Source organism: Hyposmocoma kahamanoa, unplaced genomic scaffold (genome assembly GCF_003589595.1).
Source record: "Hyposmocoma kahamanoa isolate Upper Pololo Valley unplaced genomic scaffold, ASM358959v1 192, whole genome shotgun sequence".
In the NCBI taxonomy this organism is placed as follows: Eukaryota; Metazoa; Arthropoda; class Insecta; order Lepidoptera; family Cosmopterigidae; genus Hyposmocoma; species Hyposmocoma kahamanoa.
In genome coordinates, this window is record NW_020653719.1 from 2,284,931 (window position 1) to 2,307,352 (window position 22,422).

At 35.6% G+C, this 22,422-nt stretch overlaps 1 protein-coding gene across 1 annotated transcript in view; it reads left to right on the top strand.

Annotated features, from left to right (window-relative positions):
* LOC113226563 (zinc transporter ZIP1-like) overlaps nucleotides 1-22,422 on the top strand; it is a 36,866-nt gene that overhangs the window by 7,194 nt on the left and 7,250 nt on the right. Inside the window, exon 2 of the mRNA XM_026459231.1 lies at nucleotides 9,441-9,810. Within this exon, the coding sequence (XP_026315016.1) occupies nucleotides 9,441-9,810 (370 nt within the window). The remainder of the gene's footprint in view (nucleotides 1-9,440; nucleotides 9,811-22,422) is intronic.

A 22,422-nucleotide genomic window follows, 5' to 3' on the forward strand; every position in this document is an offset into this window, starting at 1 on the left:
TAGAAGTCCGTAGTAGTTCATGTCAATAAAATAATGAGTTTGGAGCGGTCGTTCGTTCAATGTCCGAGCAAAGACAAGACGAACCAAGGAACTAGATGAACTAAATGAACTGGAAGACCGACCTAGTTCAGTTGACCGGTTGAACTAACTAGGATCGCTCCCTTTATGGACCGATCAGGCACAAATCTAATCCCTACGTGCAAACGCACACTGATGGCAATAGTTTAATTCTCTGACACTTTTTTCGCTGGAAATTTTCATATATGTACGGTGGCCATTTTGGATCTTCATCAGTTGTCGAAATTAGCGCGCGCAAATGAGATAAAAGAAAAATAAGACACATTGCTGCGCTTCCACTTTCGTTGTAAATTATGTAACTATACGTAATGAAATAGGAAGTTTAATCAAGCTGTTGGAGAATACAAGAGGAAATACACTGGGACACCTTGAGCGACAAGATCCTGGTATTAAAAACATCGTAAAGGGTAATTAATTTTAATATTTTATTTTATTGTTTTACTTGGTACAATCTGTTTATTCAGAATATGCTAAATTTCATCGTGGCCACCAAGTTTTCCGTTGGTTTCAATAATCACGTGGTAGTATTGCCCGCAGATTGAAAATTAAATTAAAATTAAAAAAACTCCGATACACAGTTTTTGGAGTACATTTGTCCAAAAACCCAAGAACATTAATAACTGTTACAAGTAATAAACTTCAATAAGTTTTCTTCTTTAAATATGTATTTATTGTTAGAACAAAAATAGTAGCAGTAGAGTTCCTTGTGAAAGAGTTCGTCCAGGGAAGTACCTACTGCCACTTATAATTTTTTTTTTCTATCAATCCGCCAAGCAGTGATGTGAGCATTACTGCGCTCCGGTTTGGAAGGATTAAGGGTGCTTGAGAAATTACAGGCACATGGGACTTGACAACTTACGTCTCAGAAAAACGGGCGCAGTGGCAGTGCCTCTCAGATCTTTGAGATTTAAAGTTGAGTGGCACTCCAACTGTTATGGACAGCCGTGTCGCTAACCTTCAGGCGAAGGACTTGTTCGTCCCGTCACTTAGTATCATAAAAAAAATGTTGTTCTGGTAGGAACATCAGATCAAGGTTACCATATTATTTTACTATTTTACCATATTTTTTTTCTTTTTTCTTTGTTATACTATGGAAATCCGCTGACGTTGCTGTCAGCAGATTTCCATAGTATAACAAAGTTCAAATCGATCGGACATATGGAAGTAAAATAAATATTTATTTTATGTCTGAGATCCCTACACTAACTGGGAAAACAGCTGATTACCTTTAAACAGCTTTAAACAGATGTCCACTAAACGTAGATAAAAACCACCCTGATTAAATTAGCTTTCAATTAAAAAATTAAATCGCTTTAAGATCAGTTCATTCGTTTGAGTGCTGTGATGCTACAGGCAGACAGGCATATACCGTTACACAGACAATACCTACTTTAAATTATATATCTACTTTATAACTCCGCAAACTGTAACTGGACCCGTGGCTCAGAAGGTTAGAGCAAAGCTACGATGCAGCACGGACGTGAGTTCAAGTCCCATCGGGGCCCTGATTTTAATTCAAATTGGAATCGATCCGATCGGGTAGCCCACCTGCAATATTATACGCCTCGACTCGGAAACGACACAGTTTCCGATCGGGAGAGGCAAACAAAATCCAGACCACGAAAAATGTTTCTATGGGTTCGATCTTTGAATTCATAATGATAACAAAACGAGTGGAGTTATTTCACAAAAAATGTCAATAAATATATTATAATTCCCCTATTTGTACGTCGGGCGTCTAAAAGAGCTTACTCCAGCAGGGCTAGTACAACAGGGCGCGATTTGTGCGAGAGCGGCATAACGCGCGAAATACACTGCTGTATGTTTTCGAGATCACGCGCTTTACGTCGCCCTCGCGCAATTCGCGCCCTGGCTTGCCTAGCCCTACTGCCCCCGTAGCATGGCTACGCATACAGTCGTGACGCGCGCCGTAAAACTGAAATAAGCGCGCGCTATTGGCTATCTAAATTAGATCTGAATGAGACAGCCAATAGCGCGCGCTTATTTAATTTTATCGCGCGCGTCGCGACTACCATGCGTAGCCATGTTACGGGGGCAGGTGTTGTTGCCAAATGATGCACAGGCCACACCGCGAACGGAGCTAAGTTATCTCACGTAGTTGCATGCAAAGCTAAGCTAAGAAAATACGTAGTAAGTAGTAACGTGCTACACTATGGATACGTGCGGAGGTGAAGGGCGGCGCAGGATGACATATTTTACCATAGATATAGAAAAAAAGTGGAGATTTGATATGTGGGCGTGGTTCGTGACGTCTACAAACCTCGCCACAGTGACATGGCGTAAACGTAGTGCTTAAATTCTCTTTGACATAGCGTTCGTTGTACATACAAGATCTCTCGTAAAACGTGAAAATGCAAAGTGTAGCGATACACTTTGTAAAAATTGGAGTGAAAACAAAAATTTTAAAACCAGTGAGATAACATTCCACCGGCTATTTGCATTTTTAGTTACTATTTCTATTATAATTCAATGTTTTCTTTTTGTCTCCATAGAAATTTCTAGACTCAAATATAGTGATGTTCATTTACGATGATTGATGTTTATCGACAACAAATTTTTACTGAAATGTTTGAGTTTCTTATATGATTTTTGCAATTAAAGTCTCTAAAATATCGAAGCGAAAAGCGTTCACGTTAAATTGATTTCTTTTATTTTATTATTATTATTATTATTATTACTAAACATTTTAGTTCAAGTAACTTTAACACAACTCATATTTCGGACAACCGTTTCAATTTCATATCAATTTGTATGTTGCTGTTGCTTGAAGAAAAATGTATGTGTATTATTGTTTTAGATAAATTAGATATTTAAATTCCATTATACTCGCAGATTAAACGTAGAGTATTTTTATTTTTAAGTTTTTCCAATGAGTTCAAAATAAAAGAAAGAGAGGTTGGATTGAAGCTGCAGGAAAATTGAAAGATTGGTTTTCTTATTAATATTTCTGACTTTGTATAAATTTCCATAGCAAATTCAATTAAAAAAACAAATAAACTAAAATCGGCTTTATTTTACATGTGCATGCAAAATAAATTAGAAACAATTATAGAAAACTACATAAATCCTTCATAAAAAAACATAATTAAATTTATTGAATTCGTTGATAGTTTACAGCTTCACCAACCCGTGGTAACGTATAATGGAAAACTGACACAGGCGATGATCGCCATATTTTTTATATTATTCTTATAAAAAAGACACTGGCCCAAGCCTAGTGGTCGCCATTAAGAAAATAATAATAATTTATATTAATATATTAATTTAATAATACACCAGTACCAGTGTAGGTATAGTATGAAAAATTGAATATTTATTTAATATTAAAAATAGCCAAATGGTTTCTAACTGCCAATTAGGTAGGACCACATCCCTCGTTGAGTAATGTCAGTTTAAGGTTAATAAGGTTAACAATTCACGGAGCGGTTTCCATCCGCGCCCGCCGGAAATAAAACCGCTGTCTAGCACAGCGGTTTTATTTCAATGCACACAACCCTGCAGGTTTGTGCGGGTACGTAGCCGTCGCGGTTGCTGGCACGAAACCGTTGCGATTGCGGTACGCACCGCGAAGTTAGTAGAAGTCAATCGCAAGTCGCGCGGTTAATAGAGAACTCACCCCGCGTGCGCCTGCACCACATTGCGCGTGAACCGACCGCCAAAGTGCGCGGGTGACGACGGCCGCCAAGCGCGCAGGTGATCGCTTCCTGCGCGGTTCAACTAGTACCCCGCCGCGGCAACCGCGAGCAACCGTCACCACTACAGGCGTAAAACGCACTGTGAAATGTGCTACTAATTTTACATATTTAACTATTACATTCTACAGATGCCACGGTCCCGCGTCAGACACGGGTGAAAACCGCTCCGTGAGTTCTTAGTGTAACGAAAAATGAGTTTCAGCGCCATCTAACATATAATAGTTAGCTATTTATAATATACAAGTAGCATTTTTACTAAAACGCCACCTGATGGTGAATGGCTGAACCAGGATGAAAAAAATACTGAAATATTATAATATAACCCTTACACAAGTGCCTGTAAGTTTAATTTTGTTAAATTTTAAAATTGTGTTACGTCCTTTTACACGTTTTGAGCCCTACCTAATCAAAATCTTTAAGTTATGGTAGTAGATAATAGAGCGAAAAGTTTGAATTGCACACAAGCTAAAAAGTTTATTATATTACATGTTAAGTTATGTTAAGTATTATTAAATGTTAAGTTTATTATACATATGTATAATAAACTAAACATTTTTTCCTATATCTATGTATTTTACATTCCTTAGCGGATCGTTGGTTTAGTTTAGTTAGCTCGGTTAGCTTAGTTCGCGATGTGAACCGAAGTATGAATAGATGCCCCGGCTATGTGAGCCCTGGCTACGGCTAAGTTAGCTTAGCTTCGTTCGCGGTGTGGCCTGCGCTTGCTGATGGTGGGGCTAAGATGTTCCCAACGAACTAGGATTATAATAATTTGAATCATCAAAATGCTCACGAGTCATTAAATTTGTGAGTATATCACATGTGTCAATGTGACGTGTTTTCTTTTTTTTTTTATTCGGTTCACAAAACTGGATACAACTCTTAAATCAAATACAACAGATTCGTTAACATTATAAGGCGAGAAGAGTGTGTCCTTCTAGATGTGAACACAGCGTTTCGTATGATGATGATACACAAAAGGTTTTTGCTAATTATACGAGTATATAGGACATTTCGTTTTGTCGTTGAATATCCGTAGTTTGGTAAAATTACATTAAGCTCTGAAATTTCCGCTAGAGACAATAATAATTAAATTGGTATAATTCCTATACTCGAAGTAATTCTTAAAAGAAGGAAGGATATTTGTTAACCAATGAGAAGTACTGGAACAAAGGATTTGAAACTATATTTCATTTAAAAACCTTCAATGTTTTTGGGCTACAGAACACGTAAAAATAATTTGAATGTAGGAAAAAATAAAAATCCAACTCTTTTAAAATATTAAGTACCAACTGAAGAAAATCAATGATAAGGTGTACGTGTCAGAAAACATGTCGTAAGAACAACCATTTGTAGCCAAGTGAATTAATGCCTCGTCAGTGACAAGATACATTATTGCAATGAAAATGCCTCTTTACGTCAGTTATGCTCGAGTGCTGATAATAATCTGAAATTACAGTCACGTACATACTTACTATGTTTTTTTTATGTATCTTATAGTAATTTATTGTTTATCTTGAATTTTGATATCATATCAAAACTTCCAACTCATTTCTAATTATTTTCATAATTTCATAGTTTTAATAATTATTATCTGTCATGACTCATGAGTCAAGTTAGGTAATTTTTGGCAAAAGACGACAAGTCAAGATATTCATAAGTAGCCAAATCCAAATTAAGTGCAATGTTATAAAGAACGGTATAAACAGGAAGTAAATACCGAACAGATTAATTGAACTCTGAGGCTCAATATGCTTGCACTTTACACGTAAATTTAGTTTTTTTTATGGTACCTATAAGTGACGGGACGAATAAATCGTGCACTTGGTGGTAAGCGACACGTCTGTCCTTAGCAGTTGCAGTGTCGCTCAGAACTTTAAATCTCAGATTTCCAGGCCATCATGCGGAAAAAAATTGTCCTGCTGTTGAATTGTGTGAAGCAAAATCACATAGCGTTCTAAATATAATTTGCAGGAAGATTTTATTGTACGATTTCAGAATTTTGGATATACCAAATTAAAGACGTAACCGAGTTTGTAATACATTTTTTTAGGTGAAAGTTGTATGAGATTCGTACCACACACTGACCTTGTTTCTTCTTCTAATGTTATGGATATTTAATAAATGTATATTTTATTATTATTATTATGAAATTATTGTTGTTGCACCAATTAAGGAATTTTAAACATTTAAAGTTGCGTTGTATTCCTCCAGTCACTTGATATTATATAAAAAAAATATGTGCGTGTTTACGGCGTGCGTATGGGCGTGTTTACTTATGTGTCTGCTTACATGTGTGCATGCATGTCTGCGAGCATAATTTTTCCATAGTAGCTATGTACACTGTAAGTGTACGTACACCTATTGATATTCATTTTTGGCGATTGGAGAACGTAAACTCTTTAAAAACAGGATTTGCCATTATTGATATGCGACGTATATACTCACTGAACAGAGGTGTGTATTCAAAGACGCTCTCATAATCCAAATCTACAAATAGTTTTCCCATTTCTTTACGGGAGTGCAGGAACTTCTGAATTCCATGTTCGGCTGTAATTGATATTTTGTAGGATTTTCTGCCGGGGAACTATATTGTTACATTAGTTCTTATAGTTTTTTTTTATAAACTTTTGAGACCATAATTTTGTGTGTTATGAGTCGCGTAGTTTGAGCTGCATTCGATTTCATATAAAAGTACGGTTTGTTTCACACGACGACGCAAAATGAGAGTTACGTGCCGACTCACGGGCGTAATGACGACTAATTTTCGGTTGCATCGTGTGACGGGTTGGCGTGAGCGAAGGTAGGGGTGAGGGAAGGGGTCACTTTGGTATAGGATGCGCGTGAGTATAGACGTTGCTCGCGAAAATGTTCGATATGGAAATTAAAATATAAATAATTGAACAATTTGCTAGATTTTTATTAGTAGTGATTCCTCTAGACTGATGGCTTGTCTCATATTTATATCTGACTTAGTAATAAAAGGTTTTACTAGGCTTAACAATTCTTGATAAACATTTATATTATATATGTTATTTACATGGCATGTGGTATTACATACTTAACAAATTGATCTGGATGTTCATATAAACTTGTGTATCATATATGATCAGCTTCTTTTTATAACATCGTCTTCAAATTTTTCATAAATGTCTGCATTTATGAAGCATTAGAAGACGATATTAGACATTTTTAATGAATCCATTACACTATTGTGACACAAACACCCCGTATAAAATACGTTCGTCCGGCGCTCCAACAGAATTTCGGTCGAGCACAAACTGCGCAACTCAAACAACGCAACTCACTACTCACAAAATTACGCTCGTCTGGCCTCACCCTTAAACAGTAGTTTAATTGTGGTTCTTAGGCTGCTACCAGACGGACTGCAAGCGCGAAATTGATGCATATAACGCAGCATACAACTGCAAGCAGAGAGACGCAGGAGCTCAGTAGATATATTTGTTGATACCGAAATGGCACAGATGGTACTTGTAGCATGAGCCAATAAACCAAGAGGATTGCTAATCTCTGTACTACAGATCGTTACTCTGAAAAAGGTCAAAATTCCATCATAAGTATATCTATAGCCTGCAAGTAGTTTATAATATGTAAATGGCGATGGATATCAATGAGTTCTTCTTTAATGTGATATACAGGTACATAATACAGAAATCAGTTTTTTTTCTTGTAATATTATTCAAATATTGATTATGAGTTAATATTATTTTCTGAACTTCAATCAATATGCGTGTCAGTAGATCGCATTGATTGTTACAAACTAATTTATATAACGCTTCCTAATAGTCGTAGATGGCGCAAATCCTCAACAAAATAAAAGAGCATTATCCATAAAAATCTGTGCAATAAGCGCCGTCTACTTGATTTATTTGAAATGAAATTTCAGTAAGTTTGATATATTGCAGCTTATCAATGTAAAACAAATTATTTACAAACATAGCTATTTGATACTTTCTCGGATTATGTTTATGTCGCAGCTGTATTGTATAAAACGCCGTATTACATTACGGCTAGCCGCTTTGCAAAACGCGCAGTTTTCTAATACGGCTATTGTTTCACAAAGTGGCTAAGAAATGTGTCGCCGGAACGCAATAGGGCGCGTCATTGTTACGTTGCTTTGTGTACTTAGTTTCATGTTTACTTACTTTACATTTACACCAACGACAGCCGACACTTGCAGTGGAACGCATTAACTGCAGACATGTAGTCCATCTGTTAGCAGACTTAGATAGTATAATCGCAACTAGTTCGTTTTACAAATTTTATCAAGCTCCCAGGTTATGTTGTCAAGTCAGTATATTATGTATCTAACAGAATGATAACTATCACAAAATTAAACTCTGATGCTTTGTTGATAAGCTCAATGAATTAATACCGATCACTAAACGAAGTTAAAAATACTTTAGTAATTAAATCTGTTTTATTTTGAGTGATTAGATTTATTGTCCGATTAATCAATTATGGGCACAGTGCGTGGTAAAATTAGTAACATGTTAATTGCTATGATAAAATGCGTTTTTCTATTGTTTTATTGCAATACACCTGATAAACACGTTATGATTGTTTGATAAGGTTTTACGTTTTCCCAACTATGTATTTATGTTCAACGTGTTAATTGTAAATCTAAATTCTACATTTTTGTGACATAGCTGGCCTACCTTACGTCATATAACTAGAAACACGTTCACGGTACAGGATAATCTCCTAAATAAACTAAAATGAAATCATATTACGAAATCTTCCACAATAAACTCTACTACTAGACGAGCTCCTTGTGAAAAAGTTCGTCCAGGGAAGTACTGCCTATTTTTACTTACCTATTTCTGCCGCCAAGGAGTAATGTGAGTAAAGTAAAAGTAATTAGGTCACAGGGCGACGGGTGCAGTAGCACTTTGTGTTTTAAAGCTCTGGAGTGGCACTGCAACTATTATGGACAGACGAGTCACTTACCGCCTGGTGGCACGACTTGTTCGTCTCGCCACTTGGTGTAATAAAAAAATATTAATAAGACATTTTAGAAATTCTAAGTTATATCAAATGAACTGAAGCCTAAACTGAAGCCATAACATAAGGAGACTTTCTATCGTCTAATAACCCAAGTAGTACAATCAACGCATCTATAATAGTAGGTACCATTTAGATACCTTTCTGGCTCTAGGTACTATCACTGTCTAATGGTTACTAGTGTAGGTGCAATTATTCAATACCACACATAAGCTGTAAATCTGCGAGCAGGTATTGAATATAACTGAACATTAAAATGTAGTTTATTTTCATTATTTATTTATTTAAGTCAGAGAACGTTTGCCAATATAATATATACATTACAGACTAACATACATGTGATATAATATGTATCAAAACTAAATAACTAATTTCCGACGGCTCGACTACTGGGCGTACTTCTTGCCCTACACTCTGTCATATTGCCGATGGTGGTGGTGGTCCGCAATGGCCCCAGCATAACTACAATTTTGTGAATTCTTTCCTATATCACCGATTTCCCCGTTTCTCCGTAACGAACCCTAATTTAGTTTTATATTGATACAGACCATAAAACTGTCATTGCTATGAATATTTGCAACAGACCGATTTATTTATTTACATTTGTTTCTATTTTTTCAGAGAACGGCCAGCTCTCTGAGTTTCCAATCTACTTAGCCGGCCTGATTATGTGTTCAGGTTTCTTCATGATGTATTTAATAGAAGAAGGCGTCCACGTCTACATCAATCGCAGAGAGAATAAGACAGCCAATACTAGTTTTACAAGAGTGTTGAGTATACGGAGAAATAGTGAAGACGGTGGCTCAAGAGACGAACCTATTAAAGAAGTAGAGGCCGCAAGAAATCATGGTCATGGTCATTTAAACATTGCTACATCGAATGATACTATTGTGGCTACTCTAAGAGGTCTATTGATCGTGTTAGCTTTATCAATACACGAGTTATTCGAAGGGCTTGCTGTGGGGTTGGAGTCTTCAGCTGGCAATGTTTGGTAAGCAATTGATACTACTGATTGAGTACTAAACGTACCGACTTTCTCTCAATTCGGTTCTTCAGATACCCAATCCGAAATCCCATTATCGGACAAAATCAATGTTTGTATTTGCGTACAAAAGCGTATCAGAACAGCTATGAACTCGGCACATACTTAACGTATTTTACAAATTTTCTTCTTAAGAAGAAGGTCCTTATCATATCCTCGAACAAATGGCGGTACCCAAAAGTTCAGCGGTTACGGTCACCTAACTAACCCATCGTATTGAACCATCAACTGACTACAAAATGTGTAGGTCAGTAGGTATAGGCTATAAGTGATCTGTATTTTGTCTATGGGCAAAGTTTGCAATAGCGATTACACAATCGTACCAAAAGTCAAAGGTCGTTCACGAAGTAACATTTTGTGCAATACAATCTCTTTGAGAATGCCGCGGCGGTGGGGCAAGGTCATTCTTATTAATAAATTATTACCCAAAGGTAAGATTTTACCATGACATAAAGTTGGAAATTGCGTGTAGGAACAATACACAAGTTAGTTGTAAAATACTAACAACTTTGCAGGCTTACATTACAAAACAATTCGCAGGAATATATTACTAACATCATAAACAACAACTTTTTCGCCTCACTAACTCGGAAAGCCTTTCTTTCGCATTAGAAATCTGCGCGCAAGAGCGTTGTTTGTACGCTAACGTGGAAAAGGTTTTTGAAATTCGAACTTAACAATGGACTGTGGTGCACCTAACTTTTCCTTTCGATGAAAAAAACGATAATGACACGTTCAACTACGCAATTTGTCGTACATTACTTATTTATGTAATATAAATCCGAGGTATATTTTATTCTTCTCATTGTTGACATTAAATTGACAATGTGAACTAATTGTGTTTATTAAATCATTTTAAATCATCGAAGAACTAAAGTAATTTCAATAATCATTTAATCACACAAAATAAAGTACAAGCAAGAATTAAAATTGATGAGATGTAAATTCAGAACACATCCGAAAGAGGAAATAAGAAAATTTGAAAGAAAGTTCTTTCCACACTAGCGTGGAAGAGGTTTTTGAAATTCGAACTTGACGATGGACTGTGGTGCACCTAACTTTTTCTTTCAACAATTAAAAAACATAATGACTCGTTTAACTACGCGACTTGTCGTACATTATTTATGTAATATAAATCCATTGGTATATTTTATTCTTATTATTGTTGACATTAAATTGACAACGATAACTAATTTTGTTTATTAAATTATTTTAATTCGCCGAAGAACTAAACTGATTTGTTATATATATAGTTCAACTGTTTTTCTTTCATCTACCATTTTCTTCGCTATAGTGAGGTGAAAAGTTGTATGTTTTGCTCGGCAGCAAAGTTGTTTTGCGTCTCGTGTCTTGAAAACCTCGCTACGCTCAGGAATCTATTAATCTTAGCTTCCTTCGTTTACTCAGGTTTCAATACTCGCGTCATACAACAATTTTGCTTCCTTGTATAACAAATAACTATTGTTGCATGACTGTTTACAAAACATAATAAAGTGACTAAAAGAAAACTTTTTACTAAAAGAAAAAAGGATAATTAAATAAAACAAATAAAATAAATGACATAGATGCAAGATTCATTTATTTATTTTTATTTATTTATTTAAAGGAGAACCAACTGCTTAAAACTAAATTAAATAATATTAATAACAACTCAAAGCCAATTAAAGAACCTCACAAGTAAAAATATAATAGAAGTCTGGGTGCCCAATTTACCGAACTTATTATATAAAACATAAAAAAGAAGAAAAACCACAGAATTATTTTTTATTTGTACAAATCAATCAATTGTCTGATTTCCACTTATTTCTTTCATAAAAACAACATCCATGTTTATAGTTCTTTACTTGTCCTACTTCCATTATTTTTTATGACAGGCAAAACCACAAATTGACGTAGACTAGGTTATTAAATAACGCGCTAATTCATTTTTAATTGAATTTAAAACTTACTCCGCTGGCTTAGCGACCCGAAGTGTGTAGCCTCCGGATACGAGTTGGCACCAGCGCGCGCTATTTTATTCTGCGATCTCCTCCTAATTCTCTGTGTGCAATGCGCAGAAATCTTTCTCCATTTCATACCTCCATCTTTTGAACCGACCAACTGGTCGTTGACGACGAGGACGTCTCGTGCAGTCCCTTTTCACCGCCCTATACCTAAGCTAGCGTACTTACGAGTTGTCCGAGTCCTGCTGACTGCGGTTGATATTAGACTCAGACACAATTTCATTCAACTTCTGGTTCTTTCTGATCCTCCAGCTACCATTTTCCTTCTGCGATGGTCCCAAAATCTTACGGAATATTTTTCTTTCGGCGACAAGAACTTTTTCGTTTATCTCTTCCTGCCGAGAGCTTTATAGATTAGATGATAAAATACGTGATTGTCCATATGTTCTAAGGTATTACGATAAAAGCGCGTTCATGTCTGCTGACACTTATTTAATTACTATAACGAAAGTAATTTTATTATAGTTATTAAAATATTTATTTTCCCTTTAATAAACCAAAATATATTATCTTATTTATTTCGAAATATTTATTTAATTCTATGGCTATCAATTAAGGCCCACATTTAATCTGTTTATCAATATTTACGTATTTGAGTAGATAGGTTGAGCTAATATTTGGTTCAATTAGTATTGGATAAACATGTAAAATTTTGTAAATTCAATTGATATTAATATGGAATAGATTAGATTATAGAATACGTGACTGTCTATATGTTCTAAGGTTTATACGATAAAAGTACATTAATATCTGCTCTGACACTTACAAGTACAATATCCTAACCTTTCGGTGAATTGAGACTCGAAATAGACGTTTTGATGTATCTCGACTACACGGAAAATCGGTTTTTCGATATTAAATTATCTCAGTACTGAGTACTAAAAAAACCGACCTCAAAAGTTCATGAAATTATGTAATTAAATTTTTTCGATAACCGATTTCAGTAAAACTTGGCAAATAGATGTTCTGTTTGCCAAGTTTTATTGAAATCGGTTATCGAAAAAATTTTGCGTCTGGTTGCTTGTAGAGGATTACAAGCAACCAGACGCAAAACAACTTTGCTGCCGAACGATACACACAACTTTCACCTCACTGTAGCGAGGAAAATGGTATATGAAAGAAAAACAGTTGAACTATAACAAATCAGTTTTAATAAACAAAAATTAGTTACGTTGTCAATTTAATGTCAACAATAATAAGAATAAAATATACCAACGGATTTATATTACATAACTAATGTACGACAAATCGCGTACTTGAACGTGTCATTACGTTTTATTTTTCATCCAAAGAAACAGTTAGGTACACCACAGTCCATCGTCAAGTTCGAATTTAAAAAACCTTTTCCACGCTCGCGTGGAAAAAACGCTTTTGCGCGCAGAGTTCTAATGAGAAAGAAAGCCTTTCCAAGCTAGTGAGGTGAAAATAAAATTAAAAGGGGTCACTATACTACGCCATAAGGCATACGAACAAAATAAGTAAATGAGTATAAGGAACGTAAGAATTATAAAGTTTTCTTTATAATAAAGTTCTTAGTTAATTTATGTCTGACATCACTATTGGAATTATATTCAGTACGTCATCAATATACAAATACGAGTAAATATTTTGATTATGACAATTAGGAAATAAAACAAATTTTTCGGATTTAAATCGCGTGTATTTGTTTTTTCAAACAAACCGAGACGTTTCGGGCCCTTTACAGGTCCCATGGTCACGGTTGACTGAGGTGGTACAGTCTTCAACCAGTTATGTCTAATATTAATGCAAACCACGCTATTTTTTCACTATAGTTACAATAGTTATTAATTAAATACCTTATTTTTAATTTTACAAAGAAAACATTTAAATTTGCGCTACATTAAGTTTTATAAATTATTTTATTGAATGAATTTTTATAAAGTTCAATTTATTATTAATTAAAAACAGAAATTAGAATAAACTAAAACATATTAATTAGTACTGCAGTCTTATGTCTGTTTGGGATTTTTCATCAGAGGAAATACTGGATCCCAAACTGGTGGTACGGAGAAACCATCTTCCCTGTTGAAATTAGGATGCTTTTTAATTTCAATGCCCTCTCGCAGCATCCTGGGTAGATAACGGACTTCTTTTGCAAGGACCTGGGGTTTGTCAAACTTCATTGAATGTGTAGTTTTATAATTATCATTATTATTTATATTTATACAGACTTGTTTACGCGACGGTGTTTGACATCAGCTATATGTTCTTTGACGCGGGTACAAATACTTCGCTTCGTTTGTCCAATATAAGAGAGACCGCACTCACAGTCAAGTTTGTAAACTCCTGCATCCTGTAAGGGGATGTTACATTTCACGTGTCTCAAGAACTGAGAAATTTTCCTCAGGGTTTTGAAATAGGTCTTGATAGATGCACGCCTGAGGACTCTTCCGATCTTGTCTGTAACACCTCACACGTAAGGTAAAATGGCAGGTCATCATTCGACTGTTTGTGGTTTCACACGGGGCCTGCGGCATTGGCGTGGAATCTTCAACTTATTCGCGTGTAGGACTTGCTTTATATGCTGAAGTTCCCCTGCCAGATGATTACTGTCGCAGACACCATGTGCTCTCTGAAACAAAGATTTGCCCACGGTAGCTAACTGGCTAGGATGGTGATGGGAATTACCATTGAGGTACCTATCTGTATGGGTTTTCTTGTCAGAATAAAGGGTTGAAAGGGTTGTAACCCTAACTAGCCGTGAAGATGTTCACGGCAATGAAATAGGAAACTTCCGGTCTACAAAATTTATTAAAGAATTGTATAGAAAGGATTACTCCTTTCTATACAATTCTTTAATAAATTTTGTTTAGTCTTACGACTGTAACAATAAAAAGGTATATATAGAAAAACAGATACAACAATATAAAACACTCCCTAACTTAATGAATAAGTACACTTACCCCAAAAGGGCCGAGAAACTGAATTACAGAAATAGAAACAGAAATAGATACATGAAGGCTGTACACTTATAAAATGTTAAACATGATTAGCTTATTAACGCTCTGACTCTTGCCGCGGTCGAGCTGGGAGTGACCGTGGTACGAAAACAAAATGAGAATGAGAAAGAGAAGGAAGATGGAACAATTCAAATTTAAATACATGTAAACATTGACTTACAAATTGTAAGTCAATGCATGTAAAATAAAAAATGATAGGATACAAGCGGAGAGAGGCGATACAAAGAGGTGAGATGTCGGTGAAAGGAGGTCACACCGTCACAAGTTTATTCTGATGAGAACTGCGGTGTTAAATACAGATAGAGATGATAACGTTAAACCTATGTTTCTTCAAATAACTGTCATACTTTACAGAAAAAGAGATTTTAATTCCAACAATCAAATGTTTAAATATCGTGCAATGTATTTCTTTTCCTCACCCTTTTCAAAGCCTATGTAACCACGATATCATTTCGCCTTTAAAAAGTATTCAAAATGCTTATCTAGGAGGTCATTGTAGGTTTTATACGAGAAGCGACATGGAAGCGCGAGAGTAGCAAAAATTAAGTTTAAGTAACTAATTAAAATGGTCTGCAAAAAATGAATTCTGAATTAAAGCCCGTGTCCCAACCGCTCGGCCCCAGCAAAATGAAGCGTATTAGTACGGGAAAAATTTGAATTTGAGATGAGGTAGTATCGATTGTTTAGATTTATTTTTGTGATAAAAAGTAGCCCTTGTCCTTTTCCTTGGTCCCATCTATCTCTACACTAAAATTCAATTATAATTGTACACAACGTTCATATTAGGATAATATTCAAATAAAAGGAACGATGTTAAACAAAATAATGGTTTTACTTTGTTCTTATACTCGAGAAAACGGTGTTTTGAAGCACTTAATACTACAGAAAAAAATGTCATGGTGGGAACGATCGACACAGTCTGCATAATGGTCCATTTTGTGAAACATTGTTCTTTGTAAGTTGCTTATAATTTGTTTTATGTAGTTCGTATTATTTTTATTACATTCACGTGATAAGACCACTTTTATCACATGTGGCTTTGTTATAGTTAGGGTACGAATAACATTACCATCAACTTTTCTCATAATAAAAATATTCCCGTCGAATAATAGAAGTAAAATGAAAAACCTGATAAAAATTACCGCTGCCTACCTTGGGAGAGAAAAGTGACGAATTTTTTAAATTTAAGAAGATTTTCAAGGCAAACTTAAACACACAACTTTTTCATGCACTTGTAATAATAGAGTACTAACGAATAAACAATGTTATGATTATAATGAGTTTGTGAACTGTGAATCATTTAATACATACTGGTACAAAGACTTTAAACGTTTTTGCAACGTAGAATGCTATTATAAATTCTTTTAAGATATTGTTTGAATATTATGTGGCCTTAATGTTATGTAGCTGCAGTAGGTACGTAAATATCAAACTTTAATCAATATTTATTTTCCTTCATAGTTGTATTTACAAGGCATTTAAAGAAAAATATAATACTAGAAAAACTGTCATGAAAATTTAAATACTGGAAAGTTTACAAGTAGAACATTTCCTGCGTATCTTGAGGCAGCGTTCAGCGTGCCCAGAAGGTTGGCAACATTTCCCCTTTGAATATTGTTATATCTACAAGTCTCAGAAGTGGTTGACAAATCTTCTTTTTCCATAAATTTTGTAGTTGAAAATTAGGTATTATCGATCCCGAAACTCAGGCACAAGCCAGCGCACTAATAATAATAATAACAACGAAATAGACAACCACACCAGTAACCTGTCTCAAACTAGGAATTTCCTGTGCTATAAGTACCAGACCAACGGAATTCACTCCACCAAAACCAAATTACAAAACTTCATTTTCCAAATTGATCCTACCGGAAATCGACCCCGCGACCTCGTCATCTAGCGCCCACAGCCGGCAGCGGGACACTTATTTACCTTTTAAATTAAATAATCTCAGTACAGAGCACCTCCAGTTTGCCACCCTTAGAGGTAGAATATTTTCTTCAAATTTAAATGGGACCACTACTGAGGTAACCTCTTTCCAAAAAAATAGGTCACAAATGCCGTTATCGCGTAATATACATACAAAAAAAGACAGTCGCATTGAGAACCTCCTCCTTTTTTCAAGTCGGTTAAATTAAAAAAAAATGTATTTTCCTATGTTGCACAAGGCTATGAAAGTAATTAGCTAATTCTAACTATTTTTCCTACGAAATTTATGGGAAAATATGTTTGTGATTTCTTATAAGTGTACTCATAGAAGGTCAAAGTTGATCCTACGGAGTTTTTGGCCCTTATAAGACGTAATAAGATGTGCCATAAAAAGAAAACTCGAGATTTGCCTTTTTTACTGACTGTATTTTTGTTATATTCTTTTAATGCGTTTAAAAATAACTTCAAAAATAAGGTATGAACTTCAGAGAACTGTTCTTGTTTAAAAAATTTTCTAGTTAGTCTCGTTTAAATTCCCATCATATGCGGCTACGTTTTAGGTAATTATATAATGATACAGGTACACGCGTAAACTTGTATGTAACAAGTTTTTTCATTAGCGCATTTCGAAATCATATACAAATTGAGAAGGAAACCGGTACCGAAAGTACAATATCGAAAAATATTTGCAAGTCGTCATTTCAGTTGCATTAGCTCATACTCGTATAATTAAATAGGTAATAAAACTCAATTAGCGCATCTAAATAAATATAAACTTAAAAATAATTTATGGTTTTTTATGACACTAAATGACGGGACGAACAAGGCATGCACTTGGTTTTATGCGACGTGTCTGTTCATAGCAGTTGCAGTGCTCAGAATTTTAAATCGCAAAGATTTGCCACTGCGCCCGTCACCCTGAGACTTAATTTGACAAGTCCCATGTGCCTGTAATTTCACCAGCACCCTTATCCTTTAAAACCGGAACGCAGCAGTAATGCTCACATTACTGCTTGGCGGCAGAAATAGGTGAGGTGACAGTACTTGCATGGAAGAACTCGTTCGCGAGGAGCTCTGTCTGCTTTCCAGATTTGAATTATGACTCGAAGGACAAATTAGTAAGCCGTGAACAATAACACACTCACCTACTTTCTTACTTTGTTAATAGTAATATTTTTTTTATATATAAATAGTATTATATAATAGTAAACTGCCTCCGTGGCCGAACGGTTACCATACCGGACTGCCACGCAGAGGTCCCAGGTTCAATTCCCGGGCCGAGAGAAATATTTGTATGGCCTACATTTATTTCTCTCGTGAGTTTGGGTGTAATTTGTAGTTGTCTATATGTGTGTGTCCATGGCAGCCGCGACACAGGATTTCCCTAGTGCGCAGCTATGTTGAGTGTGTTGAGTGTGAGTGTGTTTTGTATTTTGTTTGCTTTTTGTATTATTTTTTTCTTTGTTTTTTTTTTCGTTTCTTCCAGTGAAATTATGTAGTATTTTTCGTGGCAATAATGTTGTTCAGGGAAGCACTGCCACCTTACCAATTTCTGCCGCCAAGCAATATTGTGTTGTGACCATTAATGCGTTTCGGTTTTGAAGAGCAAGGGTGTTGGTGAAATTACCACGTGGAACTTGTCAACTTATGTCTCAGCGAGACGTACACCCGTGGCAGTGCCCGTCAGATCTTTGTGATTTAAAGCTCTGAGTGGCAATGCAACTGTTATGGACAGCCGTGTCGCTAATCATCAGGCGAACGACTTGTTCGTCCCGTCACTTAGGTTCGTAAAAAAATGTAAAATTATTATTGGTGTCCTGTTTTAGTGTGAGGTTGTTATTTAAGCCTCGGTGAAACACAGGCTCTCATGTCACAGGTTACCCTATTTTGAGAGTCTGGGATCATATCTTGTAAAACTTTTACCTTACTGTATGTGGGTCTAAATGTACTGTAACCCAAATTTTTGAAATAAATACAATACAAAAACAATAAAAAAGCCGTGGTAACCGTGGGTTCGAATCCGGGACAACATTTCTGAGTTTTCGGAATTTATATGCGAAATTTAATTTGAAATTTGCTATGAGCTTTTCGGTGATGGAAAACATCGCGATGAAACTTGTACGACGAAGAAGGTTCAAAACCCTCGAAATACGTAAGAATTCCCCAACCTACATTGGGCATAGCGGACTATGCCCTAAACCCTCGCCTGAGATGAGACCTCAGCTGTAGTGGGACCCCAAAAAATACATCTCATATTTTATACAGTTTGTTGAGAAATAAAATGGTAGGTACGCCTATTTTTGTATTAGATTTTTCTACTAAGTGATGTTTTTATATTCCTTTTATAAAGCATTATTTATAGAACAGGAGACAGTGTGCTTTGTCTCTTGGGTTGAAGGTGAATCAGAAGGTGAACCAACAAGGTTCACTATACGGTGCGTCAAGCGGACGGAAATGTCACGCTCGTATGAATAACAGCATGATTGTTCCCCAGTATTACTGTTCAGTTTATTCTGACTATAATTTGCGTGATGATTTTGTACGAACTCAGTAACAATAAAAAATTGGCCGATCATTTATTTAAATGCGAGATTGGAACAGGTTGTGTAATGTGCAGGTACTTACGCCATGTCCGTATACTTTCACTATTACCAATCGTGTTATGAGATTTAGGCGGGTCAAAATTTGCTCTTGTTGCATAGTCGTAGCGTCAGGTGCGCATGAATTAGATATAGGTAGTATAGATAAAACAAGATAAAACTTATATTCTGCACAGATAATAATAATAATAGTAATTAAAAAACATCATCATTTATTTACCTTTCAACAAGTACAAAATATAAAATACAAAATAAGTACATGATTGAACTTAGAGCTTAGATACGGTAGACAGGAGCCCAAACTAGTGCTATACTACAAATTTTCTAGGACGATCCCTGTGACACTTCACAAAATTCTTCATAATATAACCTTGTAACGAAGTCTACTAATTTACGTATATAAAATGCGTGTTTTTATAAGTCTCAACTATTTTTATAAGTCTCGCTTTTAAGTGAATCCTTTGTTTAAGCAAATACATAAAATTAAAGTAAAAGTAACACCAAATTAGTGACAAATGCCCAGAGAAAGAAACATTTTTTTTTTCAAAAATGAATTTAAATTTACGACAACGTACAAAAGTTACTTCATTAGACTGCATTTGCTAGAGATGAGGTATAAAGATAAAAAGTTTTCGGTAATTTATTGAATAAATGTATAATGTCGTGGATAGTGCAAATTCACGTCTGTAGTATTGGTAAAAGGCACGTATCTGCACCAAACCAAATTTCACAGAAGACGGACTTAACGTTATTAATTTGTTATTTCAATGGCTACGACTTTCATTTTTGTACAGAAAGCACTAATTCATGTTGTCTACGGACTGTAGAGTCCCTGTAAATCATGCTAATTTGGTTGCTGATTGTTATTGTATCATAAACAAAGACTGCGTTTACATTTAATTTATTTCTTCTCCGGTACCTGTACCTATTCCATAGAAATAACGGATCGGATATCAGAAATAAAATAAATATTACTTATACACAAATCATGGGAGTCCTTTATTTTAAAAACTCAATTGTTATGTTTTTTTAAATCCGTAATATTATGCAAGGCTGTATAAGAGAGAACCTTTGCAAAAAAAATCTATCGACTTTACCTCATCCCTGTGAAAACATCAAATGAAGTGTCACAGGGATCATACTAGAAAATTTGTAGCCTGTGCTATGGCACTCTGGGCTGCCCCTCTCGGCAAATAGCACAGTCAGTAAATAAAATTAGGTTATGTGATATAACATGACAGGATAAAACTCTTAGGGCGCTTTTATTCGACATGAATTTCATCGAGCTCACCCCGCCGCGCGGTCGCCGAGCGGAGTTCGCGTTACCGTCGCGCAACAACCGCGTGTGTCTGTCGTGGCAAAATACGCTCTATTTATTAAGCATTTACGTTTTAACTCAAATGAGCGTCCCAGTCACGCGGGCGAGGTTGGCCAATTAATATTAATTGGTAGACCAAATTCAAGCCAACCTCGCCCGCGTAATATATTATTATATATATTCAAGGATATCCTTGAATATATATAATAATATATTTCAATTTTTTAATAATTTATATATTAAAAAATTCAAAAAGGAAATTCAAAAAATTTAGTAAACATGTGTATTTAAAAAATACAACACGTATTTATTTATATAATAATTATTTTATGTTTGTTCTATGTGCGTACATTATTCGATCCAACTTTTTAACAGTGTAAATAAAGTATTTTTAAAGTATTTTTTATGATAAAATAAGTGCACATTTGACCTGCAAATCAACTGATGGATTGCGACGATGGAGCATGATCACCTAAATAATATATATACGCTCTCGCTTTGAAAAGGCGCAAATTATAGCGTTCAGGAAATATGTCTGTTAAAGGTAGCCGTTCGCCATATAAACATGGAAGCGTAACGCTTCGTGCGATTCTTTGGACTATTCATAACGTATGGGCACAGATTACTTAATAGATACAGTAGCGGTGGAACCCCAGCTTACGTCTAGTCCCCCGCTGATGGAAAAGTTAAGGCGGAATTAAGTCGTGCAATTCCATCGCACTCTCCGTGATAGATGGCATTCATTAGGTATTCAACTAAGCACAGGTAGGGTCTACGATGGATCAAAATATGATGGGTTAACATACTAATTGTATGTGTATTGCGCCTGAAAGCTGAAAAAAATATCAACCAAGTATGGAAGTTATCCCGCCGCATGTCTGGATGTTCGATGGCTAAAGGTGGAATGAGCTGATGGAGCTCATGGTTGCTGAGGCATAATCTACAGAAAATCGACCGAAAGGCAACTTTACGCCGATATGCTAAATTAGGAAGGTTTTTATTTCGTACATAAAAAAATCCTAAATAAAAAGTTGATAGTTGGCAATGTAATTCATATGCAGAGATAACGAATAATAATAAGTAATCGCCATAATAAATAATGCGATTACTTGAGGCTTAAAATGCCATGTAGCAGTTTAACTTGGAAAAGCTATTATATTAGAAAAAAAAAATTGAAATATAACTTAATTGAAATCCCAACAATGGATATTTCTTACAATTATGTACACTCGCCAGACACGTCAATTTGTAACGATTGATTCCACATTTTATGTTTTATCGAAACTAGGTACCTATGTAAAAAATTGACGGCGAAAAATTATGCCTTTTCCTATAGTTAAGTCAGTTTCTGTAAAAATTCCGTATAATTGTTTTTTTTTTGGACGGTAATAAAACGAGATGCCTATCTATGACACTTGCAATGCAACTCAGCTTTCAATCGCAAAGGCCCAAAGGGCATTGCCACAGGGCCACTCACCCTCCGGGCGGCGGCGGCGTCGTGGTGAATTTTCACCGATCCCACGGCGCCGACTCAACCGGCGAGAGGGAAACCCGGGGGGGTTTTAGTGGGATAGGAGTGCGACTCTCCCTCCAGTCTGGAGGGAGAGTCGCACATAACGCTTTCCCCCCCGTCAAAAAACAAAAAAAAAGGGCCAGTCACCCTGAGATATGGAGGTGACAAGTCCCTTTTGCCTATAGTTTGGTTTAGCAGTATAACGACGACATGATTA